The sequence below is a fragment of the Lycorma delicatula genome, chromosome 11, assembly GCF_047948215.1.
Source record: "Lycorma delicatula isolate Av1 chromosome 11, ASM4794821v1, whole genome shotgun sequence".
Lineage (NCBI taxonomy): Eukaryota > Metazoa > Arthropoda > Insecta > Hemiptera > Fulgoridae > Lycorma > Lycorma delicatula.
In genome coordinates this window covers 80456606-80468738 of record NC_134465.1, presented here as the reverse complement: position 1 = coordinate 80468738, position 12133 = coordinate 80456606, and the positions used below count along the sequence as shown (strand labels likewise).

The window sequence follows — 12133 nt, the reverse complement described above, 5'->3', positions numbered from 1 at the left end:
AGTTCTGTACAAATGTAAATATGGGTGTTTTAGTGATTCTGAGTTGAGCATCTGAAAACCAAGCTTAAACATGTTTTGTGATAATTCAGCTTACCACGGATTTTGAATGAACAGTAATACTTTCATTACAAATTTCAGCAATTTTCTCAATTTTTATGCATCTGTCCTTGTGAATAATATTATTAATGTAATTATGCAAAGTGTGAATTAAAACTTCTTGCGTCTCACTAAAAGTGACCATCTTTTGTCACATGACACACTTCCAACCAATAGGAGAGTATGACCCAGCAGTTTAACCAGTAAATCTGGAGTAAGGAAGCAGCAACCGCTTTAACCCTGTGCCTCAAATCAGGTAGATCAGCAAGTAGTGGAGGCACATACACAAGATTTATAAAATCGCAAAGGAAAAATCGCATGAGGTGAGATTGGGTGATCTTGGAGGCTATTGCAAAAAAGCTGTCAAACAGGCTGACTGATCTAGTTGTTGGAAAAACATCATTCAACCAATCGCATCAAGAGTTACATCCATGAGGAAACACACAATCTTGTTACCAATAAAAAAATTTTCTGGTCTATGTTACAGTTGAGAGAGCCATGCATGCAGCATATCCAAATAAACAACTCCTGTTATGCTCATGTTAGAAAAAAAACAGCTCGTATACTTGCCATTGGAATGTTGCACAGAAAACACTTAGTTTTGAAAAGTCTCTTTCACATTGTAAGAATTCATGGGGATCTGACCTAAAGATACAGGTATTGTGTGTTAACCTTTCCACTAAGATGAAATGTTGACTCATCAGTAAATACAATATGATCAAAAAAGTCATCATCTTCAGGATGCAATGTTTTGATCGCAAATTCGGCATGCAGAGCATAGTTGATAAGACTTCAAAGCCAGTAACAGTCGTAAACAATACAGACAGACATGTAAGTGTTACCTTAAAACATCCCACACAATCATCATCGGCATCACAAGCACCTGGCTGGCTCTTTCCAAACAGAAATTTAGGACTAGGCAGAAACTACATAATGCACGTAGTATTTTAGATTACTTTTTTGTATAATGTTAGCAGTATTTTCTCTCTTCAATTTTATTTTAATAACTATTTAGTACAAGTTATTCTTTATATTTAATGTTTATAAAGAAGAAAGATTCATATTAAAGATAAAATAACCCCCCCAAAAAAAGAGTAAAGCTTCAATAAACTTTCTGTCATAAACTTGTCTCTCTTATTTTCTTATTATTCTAATATACTTAAGTACAAAAAAAATATATAAAGCAAGAAAAAAATGACTTACCATAAGGTTGGATCTCTTCTGTTATCTACACCATCATAAGGTAAATCAAGTTGTGAAAATAATGGAAATAACACTTGAATGCCACCAACAGAATTTAATGTACTATGGATGGAATGTGTTATAACTGCTTTAACATCCTGAAATAGAACATAAAACAAGTTTTAATAAATAAACTAGAATTTGTAAAAAAAACAGCCAAAGATGTATTGTACAAGGGCAATTTATAAATTAACTTCTAATTATAGTTCTCCCCCCTTCCCAACTTCAAGCACTTGTCATATCGTGACATTAAATTCTCTATTCTCTCTTTAAGAACAGCACTGATGAAATAACTATCCATTTGTTGACTCCACCCATGAGTTCATTTTCGCTTTTAAAGTGTTGAATAGCCAATTGAATTCTTCAATTTTGTTAACAGATGAAAAACAGTTGTACCAAATTAGGGCTGTAAGGGAGATGGTAAAAAAATCTGCCAACTTGTTTTGTACACCCTGAATGCTAATGGCATTATGAGGTCATGGATTGTCATGAAAATAAAGGATTCCATTAATTTGCATTCCTTACAATTTATTCTGTATCACTATTCTATGCTTTTTCACAGTAAACATCCGCAGTTATTGTTGTATCCGGCTTCATAAATTCTCCCAACAAAATTCCTTTATGGTTTCTCAAAACGTGGCAGCCAAATTTTTTTGTTTAAATTAGTTTGTTTGAATTTTTTGGGCTTGTTCAGCAAGTATGTTTGTTCAGCCACTGTTTTGACTGGTCTTGCCTCAATACTGATGAACCAAATCAGCGTCTCAAACATGGCAACAAAAAATTCACCTCCTTTAATCTTGTATTATTAAAGAAAAGTTAATTTTTCTCCTATTCTTTTTGTTTTGTGGGTACATGCAGGTTGTTTAGTAACCATCATGCCTAGTACTTATGAAAACCCAATCTGTATGTAATAATTTTGTAAAAAGTGGAAATTGAAATTTGAGGAAAATTTTCAATAAGGTCAGTAAGTTGTAAAGCGGTGTTTATCACGAATGCAAAGTTCAATTTTTTCAATAAGTTTATCCCTCACAATGCAATCTTGCCCCTTCCTTCCTCATTGTGCACATTAGTTTACCCCTCCCTTAACTTCCTTTACCATTCTTTCACAGAACGATCACTCATTGCATTATTATTTTTATTATTATAAACTATTTCCAGCTAAGGTGGATTTTAACTGCAGAATGTTTCTTCTGTTTCCCAAGAACAAATAGCACTATGCGCCTCACAACTGGTGGGAGCTGCAAAAATCATCTCTTTATTTCACTATATACTACTTGAGTGGTACAGAACGAAGTAGAAATTAACTGTATGTGTGACAATATTTAAGCTTAGCTGATATCTATTCCATATGCATTATGTTGCTACAGAGATCAGCTTATTTATAAATCTTAACCAGAGATTAATTTAAAAATACCCTTCATTTCTTTATTTTTTATAACACTAAATATGAATTTAAAGAAATGTTTCAATAGAAATGTTGCAGTTAAAAAAGAGTTACTAAATGAATGAGTTAACAATCCAAAAATATTTGAACAACTTGGAATAACCAGGAAATGATTTTCTTTGAAAACATCAGGTTATTAGAATAACCAGGCATCATTACCCACTTAATTTTCTTGGTATTACTACTTTTATTCCAGCATTTAAAATGTAAATTATTTTCTTATATTCAATTAGTTGAATACTAATAATTATGATAATATATACCTGTAACATTAGTGCATGTGGTGTATGAACAAAATATGATGCATTTCCTTTTGGAGCAGACTGTAAACATAGTTGACTATCAGTGGCGACGGGATTATACATGAAAACAATAGCACTTGACAATTTTCCATCATAAAGAACCTATAATGGAAAAAAAACAAAAAATATTAACAAATATTATAATATAAAAACATATATAATAATTAAATTATAAATTTCTTAATCTTATAAATTTTTAAAATAATTAAATATTTTATAAAAATGGAAATCATACAAAAAATTCATTTTAAGAAGAGATCTTGTAAAAAAATATTCCAGTAAATAATGCAGCTTTACATCAATATCAAGGAAAAGTCAAACTGGGCTCAAATTACAAAAGAAATTATAGAAGAAATAAAAAACATATTCTTAATTTTACTAAAAATATACTATTTAACAAAAACATCACATAAAGCTACAAAAAAAAGGGGATAAACCTCAGGTAATAAAATATCAAAAGTCAATTCAACTATCATCAAACAAATTTATTTTAAGTTTAATTTTATCATCTTCATCTTCTAATGCATCCAGTTAATTCTGGACCTAGGCCTTTCTTTACAACTCTATTTCCTCATCAAAATGTAAAATAATATCATACTTAAATCTTCTCCAATAACATTTTACTCGCTTCACCCACCCATCACATTCTAGGTCTACCCATTGATCCCTTTTCTATCTCTCAACTGAAGACATTTTTTTATTCTTTCTTCCTTCTTTCTACTACTTAGATGTCCAAATTATCTAAATATGTTTAATTACATCCTTTTCTTCAAGTACCGTATGAAAAGCCTCTCCTTCAACTATTTGCATCTTACTTTAAATCACTTTGTTTTTCATAACTTTTTTAATTTTTCACCCATCTCAATTGTGCATTTATGCATTTTTTAATGGTACACAAACAGAAATAAAAAGCATAATTGACATGGCCTTAATTTTTTGAAATGTTTTTATACCATAATATATCATTTAAGCAATATACTCTTTACGTTATTTATAACTTTACTTGTTACAATAAAGATAAAATTATAAATAACTTTACATTTGTTTTAACTAGCTCTCACTGTATATTAAGCTACATCAGACACTGCCATTGAAACCACTGGATATTATGAAATCACCAGATACGGTATAGTATTCAAATCCAGTCTTGAAAAATCTTTGTGTTTAAGATGCACTATTCAAACAATGTATATGATTTAAATTATGTTAGTTCACTTAAAATATTATTTTAATGTGTTTATTTTTTTTAATAGCTCAAATGTATCAACAACATCGTTTAATGTTTACATATAAAATTTTCATTTTTTTAATTTGATATAAATGGCAAATTTTTTCAAATATAATTCAAAAACCTCTAATACTCCTGCTAATAGTCTGAAAAAGCTTAATATAAAGCTTTTTCATAAGAAAAGAGACACTACTGATACTGGATATAAAATTTAAGTGAAATATAAATCATTGCTTGTGTTCAAATATTATAATACAGCCATAGAAAAATTAATATTTTTAATTTAGACTAAATTCTATACATCTCTCTTCTTTCAAGAAGATTTCCATGAAGAGGCCAAGGGAATTCCATGAACACATTCTTCATGAAAATCCTAAATACTGAATCTATTCTAATATTTCTATTTAATTAGTAAAAAACAAAATATTGCTACACATTTTTATGAATTATATCAAATTAAACTTAAAGCTTGAGAGACAAATATCATATGTAATTAAAATGTAGCAAGTAATAAGCGCCAAGCTTTACTGAAATTCAGACCTAGAACCTTCAGAATGAAAGATGAAAATTACAAATCCATCATGGTTAATAAGAATCTATCAACACGCTTAAATAGATCATTCATGTAAATTGAAGTAACGTTTAAAACAATGTAATTTAACTACATCATAATAAGAATTAAGTTAACTTTAAAGTCATTGGTACTTACAGTTTTTGTATATTGCAGTATAAGAGCGTTCTGAAAAAAATAAATTAACAAGATAAACAAAAGAAAACAAAGGAATGAAAATAAAAAAAATATATAAATGAAAAACCGAGACATAAAAAATAAATAATTAAAAACAAAAAAATTAATATTAATAAAAAAGACATACATATGTACTGAAAGAAAAGTAAAAAATTCTTAAAATAAAAACAAAAAAATTTGAGCAACCAGCTTTTAAACCACTCCTTGATATTAATGATAGAAAAATGATCAACAAGTTGTTATAAATATTATATAAAAATAATATACATAATGTTGTGAAATAATAGTAAGTTCACTAGATTAGGATTGGTTTTGATTCACAAAAAAAATATATTCTCCAAAAATGTTAATTATCGATCATGCAAAGTAATTTTTTTTTAGAATACCTTCACTATTAAAAAATTTATTTTTTCATGACAATTTAAAAATATTAATGTTATTTTTAATTAAAAAAAAAAAAAATTAAATCTTTTGCTGTTTTATTCAAATTTAATTCAGCAGAAAATTTGTATTTTTAACTGCATTATTTACCCTTTAATGAAAATTCTTTTTCCCCTTATCCCCCAGAATCGGATTCCACAGTGAAGCATAACACAATCCGGGGGAGTGTCCTTTTATAAGCCGGCTGGATCTTACCTACCAATGCCTCTCTCTCTCTCTCTCTCTCTTTTTCTCCTGTTTAGCCTCCGGTAACTACCGTTTAGATAATACTTCAGAGGATGAGTGAGGGTGATATGTATGAGTGTAAATGAAGTGTAGTCTTGTACATTCTCAGTTCGACTATTCCTGAGATGTGTGGTTAATTGAAACCCAACCACCAAAGAACACCGGTATTCACGATCTAGTATTCAAATCCGTGTAAAAATAACTGGCTTTACTAGGACTTGAACGCTGGAACTCTCGGCTTCCAAATCAGCTGATTTGGGAAGACCCGTTCACCACTAGACCAACCCGGTGGGTTACCTACCAATCCTGCCTGTAACTTCCAGAATAGGGTTACCAGGCCTGACTATATCATTCCTGTTCCCCCGCCCTAGGAGCTGGGACTTGGTCTTTATGCCTTTTTGCCTCAAACGAGAACACCCAAAGGAGCATTCTCGCCGGGACTACGGTCTTTTCTACAAGAGGATGAGAAAGTCCCTGTGCCTTTAATGAAGATCTGGCTGAATGGTTTATAACTCATTTTAATATTTCCATGTAGCATAAAATTTTAGAAGTGATGAGACATCCTCAAGAGGATTAGGCATCCTCAGGGACGCCCAATCTTGTTCTTAATTGGATTTTTATTACCTGGAGGAAAATCAATTTTTACACCATACATTTGAGATGGTTAATGCAAAATTATCTGATCAGTAATACATTTTGGATAAGATATACTGATGTCCCGATAAATATAGACAGAATTACACTTCCACTTCATTGCATTTTGCAGTTTGCTTTCTAGATAGATTGACCCTTTCTCACTCTTCACCGGTTTCTCTCATTCTTAATCCCTTAGTTCCCTAAATCAAGACTAAAGCTTTAAAAAATAAAATTTTGCAATTTTGCATTCAAGGTCAGGAGTGGAAACCCATACAATGATTCACTCTTAGCATTTAATTAGTATGGTAGGGGCAGTTCTGTTAATGGAGTTATGCAAGGGTTCTGTTTCCTACACAGGCTACAAATAGGACCAAATCAGAGGTGAAGAGCTTATTGTGTAGACTCTGCCCTAATTTTCCTACTTCATTTTCCCTAATTTTTCCTACTTCATTTATGTACACACAACTTTTGAATCAAACTAAAGTCTCCTTAATGTTCCTGCTAAATTTTTCTGTGAAATTATAAAATCTACTGGTTTTTTTTTTTAAAACTACTAAAGAGCTTAACCGTATCAAATATTCTAAATTACTGCATTGATAAATAAGCATTTATTTATTTATTTGGCTATAAAGTAACTACAGGCTGAAACAAAAAAAAAATACCATCCCTAACTGTAATTCAAACCCAGAATGATCTGGATTGAAGACAGAGACTGTTACTTTGCCAAAGAGATCATAAATTTTTTTTATTCAATCTCCTATTATTCACATCAAGACAGGTTGTTTTTTAGTAACAAGATCATATACTTTTTATCATTCAGTTTGGGAAAATCAGCCCACTTATATTAAATTGTAAATTGTTCAATGTGAAACTGAAATTTACTGGAAGGTGATAAATAATGATAATTAGTCTGACTGTAAATTATATTCTGTAATTTATCTATAAATTTATTATTTTAGAAAAAACTCTTTTCTAAAAATATGTAATTAAGTTCTGCCCTTTTTGTATGATTACACATATTTATACAATTTATTTGTTACAAATTAAAAAAAACCTTGTTTATTAAAAAAAAAATTGATTTTACAACTTAAAGAACACAATTTAAAATGTATGCTAATAAAATAAACATGAAAAAAATTTTAATATCATATTTAGAATATTAAAAAAAATACAAAAAAAAAACAAATTTATAGCAATAAGTATACATATAAAATTAATGATATGTAATTAGAATAATTAATATGCAGTAAATAACAAACAGTTAAGTGCATCAAGATTTACACACATACACAAACAAAAACACATATAAGCAATGTCAGTAACAACAAATAACAAAGACAAACAAAACTGCACAAATTAATGAAATATATACTTCAAAATATAACATGTTAATACAACTAAAAGATCTAAAAATAAAACATAAAAAAGAAAAGATACACATATACTAATTAAATAAAATATATGATATTACATAAAAGGTAATGATAATAAAAACATATTTTAAGTCGGAAATGATTACAGCAGCCAAAATAAAAAATAATAAATTGAAATAATTACTAGAATTTTAATAGCACTCATTAGAGCATCAGCCATTGAATGTGCTAATCAATTAATGAAATCTTAATTAAAATAAAATTTATAATTTATAAGGTGAGATATAAATTTTTAAATATACAGAATGTGTGCCAATTAAAAACATGTATGAACATAGTGTACAACATGAGAACATCATGGCTTAGAAAAATAATAAATAGCAACTCTTTCATGTAGTAATATGTCAGTGATGATTTCCTATTCTGTACGATAGAAAAATCGGTAAAAATCAGAATATTTTAGTATCCAAATTTTAATTCTTTCTTTACTGATTTATTCTATCTCAATTTTATTTCTTCATATCTAAGGTGGCTGTTTATCAGGACTTGATGACTTGGGGTAATCAGAATTCTACTGTAATAAACCAATAAATAACAAATCTGAGTGACAATAAAAATAAAAAAAATCAGTTATATTAACAAAATTTGACCTACAAATTAGTTACGTTTCATAGCTTGAATTATGATAATGGTAAAAAAAAATTATTAAATGATAAGCTGGCACTTTAATTATCACTTCATGACAATTATCATAAATAGATAAGAGGTTGTACACAGTGACTGCAGTGGGGTAAAGTGAACTTGTGTCCACTCCATTATATTGTGTACCAGCCCAATGACCATTCAATTCAACAACTACTATGAATAGCCAAAATAGTGATTTAAACTAACAAATCAAATACACTTAAATAAAATTAAGCACGAGTTCAAATCAAGAATTTTCTCATGAACACAAATATAAAAAGAACCCTCTTAAGCCATACCTTATATATTTGATGGAGAGAATTATCATTTAAAGCAATCTAAATTAGACATAATTACTCAAAAAGTTGGCAAAATGTAAATTGTATAACTTTTTTAACCGCGAGTTAAAGGGAATTCACCCCATCCCTCTTAAACAATTTTCATATAAACTTAATTGTAACAATATCTCCTTGTATCCATAAGTCATTACACCAATGATTATAAAGTTAATGCATTCCAGAGATATTAAAGCTAATGAATACAACAAAAAAATTATACAGAATTGCGCCTTAGTCTATTTCTATTTTCTGATTCAGGGACTTATAAAACATGTAGAAATGATTAAATACAAAATAGGGTTCCTAATCTTTACCTTACAATAAATACTTCCCCTTTCCCTCTAAAAAAAAGCTGGGAAAGCGTTGCATGATTTTTCAAGATATGAAAAATAAAAATTAAAAGTGTTAGAGCCAGAAAACAGAATAAATAAGTTTTAGAGGTGAAGAATAAATTATACGAAAGATTTTTCCGAAAACATATTCGTACACATTATGCTTAACAAATGTCTTAAATGAAGTTCTCTCTCAATCTAAAATCTCTCTTCAATAAAGGAAAGAAAAAGAAAATTTTCAAAAAAACTTTTCTGCATTTTAGGTTTGGGTTCCATAATAAAGTTGTAGACATTTCTTGATAGCTCTACATATGAAGTATAACTTTCAAACAATAAAAAAAAACCAAAGGAAGATAAACCAAAATAACAAAAAAAGAAAATATTAGTTTTAGGAAATTGAATTTTTTTCAAATTTTTTTTTGATTATTTATATATGCATTCTAGGAAACAACTTTGCTTTTAATAAAGTTTTCTATAAAATGCTTCTAATAAAAAATGAATTTTGGCATCAGATAAAAAATAAATGAATTTTTTTTAAGTGTATCTTTCACATATTTTATGGTAAACAATTTTTTTTTCAATATACTCATTGACACCCATTTTAGTAACCAGTTAACATTTTTTTTAAATTTCAAATTTTTATCTATATATTTAAAAATAAAGAAAACATGTTTTTTTAAAAACCATCCATAAGTTGTTTAACACTTACATTAGTACGGATATAAGGCCCTAGGCTAAGTTTCTAAAAACTTTACCTGTAACTGTAAGATAAGATTTTTTTCAGTAATGTACTAAATTGAAAACGTTGATTATGGCAAAAATCTAAAACATACCTTCTGCCATAAAGAAATAAACTAATTTAATAAATAGAAGAAAACATCAGCTATATTATGAAGAATAAATTATATTTTTAAAAATTATAGAACAAAAAGAAACAAATAAAAATCATATAACTCTAATTGTAAAATTGTTACAAAAGGATACTGCTAATAAATAATTAACTGGAAAAAAGTAGTCGGTGAATTATTTGATTTGAATAAATAAGTACAAAAGAGATGAGAGAAATCAACAGATTAACAAGCTAATTAACAAGCTCTAAATATAAATTTAAAAAAAAAACTAAAACTAATTAAAATATTAACAACAACCAATCTAACTAAAAGCATAAAAGTATTTACAACCAGAAACAATATACAAAAATAAATAATCACACAAAAATGCAACAAATAAATACTGTATGAAAATAAAATGCACAAAAATATGTAGAAACAAACATTACATAAGAATAAAAACACAAAGTGAATAAAATAAGATCTATTGAAAAATTTCCAAAATCTATTTATCAAATCAAGAGATTTCTGTAACTGGAAGTTATAATTAGCTAAGTACTGAACCTGTAAAGTACAAACTTCTGTATACGCTGTTAGGTTACAAAACATAGGATACAAATCACTGATCTAAGACTGATTACAAAATCATTTAACTGAGTAGTAGATCTATACTAACACTAACTTTGAATGACACTAGGTAAAAATTATTGCACAGATCCATCAAATGAAACAAGATTAAGCGGTAATCAAGGTTAAATCAACATATAATACTTGGTGAATTAGCGGTTTTAAAGTGATCAGGAGCCAATCATTATCAAATCTAATTCACAACATTCAATGACTTCTTCTTATGAAACAGGTATAAGAAAAGTCAATCATTAACTATCCAAAAAAATCACAGAAGATTGAAAATTTCTATTGATTTATGCTATATCTTAAAAAAAAGAAAACTTGGAATGAGTCACATTTTTATTAATCCTTAGTTGATATCTTAATAGCAAAAAAAAACAATCATACTCCAAATTAATAAGGAACTGTCAGATCACACAAATGAAAAAAATCAGTGAATCTTTGATTGCTGATTACAGCTATTTGGGCATGACATAAGAGCAAATTCCAATTATCATATAGATCAGCTAATCATTACCACCACTGATTAAAACCTCATATTGGAACAAGTCAAAATCATGTTAATGGATTTTTTATTATTACCAGATTGTTGATCAAAGATTCCTATCAAAGACAAATCATTTATATATATTACTATTTGAAAGTGATGTCTTTAAGAGAAACATAAGTGAAAAAGAATTAAACTGTATAAACAGAACTTGCGGTTACCTGACCGTGACTCGGTTCACAATTTGTCGTCAATTCATGATTTTTGAGCACAAAGAAAAAATAAAATGGCTATACCTTATCACCCACCATAATATTTTTAAATACTTGCACTCAGCACTTTTTAAAAATAAATTATTAAATTCCTTTTGGAAAGAAGATTTGTTATAACCAAGATAAAAGAAAAGAATCACAAACTGCATTACATATGATCCTAAAAAATACATTTCAAAATCGCTTCCAGAAGTGGAATAATCATTGAAAAAAGTATAAAAATTAGGAAGATATTATCTTAAAAGAGAAAGGTCTCAATAAACCATACATTAACAAAACAATTTACATTTGGGAAATTTTAAAACAGATCTAATAGCAAAATTAATTAGTGAACATAAAAAAATGCAATAAGAAACAATACATTTCATACATTTAAATACCTCTTTTTTGTATCTTGATCCAAAAAAACACAATCACAAAAATACCTTCTTCATATGTTTACCACTAATGTTTAACATATGAATTTTAAAACATTTTTTTCCAGTCAATTGACATTTTTATCCTGTCTTTTCTGGTCAACCTCAACATATTAAATACTACAATTTCAGTCATCTATTTAAAGCATAACGATTTAAATACAGCAAAAGTGAAATACCAAAAATCAGCGTTGTTGTCCAATAATATTTTGTTGTTACCATGAATATTAATGTGGTCAGGTAATAATGGTATGTTGTATTAACAGAAGAGATATAATTTTAACTCTAATCTAATCTTAACGCATAATTAATTTTAACGCAATCTAATCTATTGGTTTTTAAAATAGAACTTTTTTATTGTTAATTGATATTTAATTTATTCACTAATGATTTGTATCTGGAATACACA

General features: G+C 28.1%; 1 protein-coding gene across 1 annotated transcript in view; it reads right to left on the bottom strand.

The window, feature by feature from the left end:
• Positions 1-12133, bottom strand: part of rg (A kinase anchor protein rugose) — a 1091579-nt gene that overhangs the window by 517912 nt on the left and 561534 nt on the right. Inside the window, exons 11-13 of the mRNA XM_075379107.1 lie at positions 5022-5051; positions 3046-3186; positions 1300-1436 (exon numbers count right to left, since the gene is read on the bottom strand). Of these exons, the coding sequence (XP_075235222.1) occupies positions 1300-1436; positions 3046-3186; positions 5022-5051 (308 nt within the window). The remainder of the gene's footprint in view (positions 1-1299; positions 1437-3045; positions 3187-5021; positions 5052-12133) is intronic.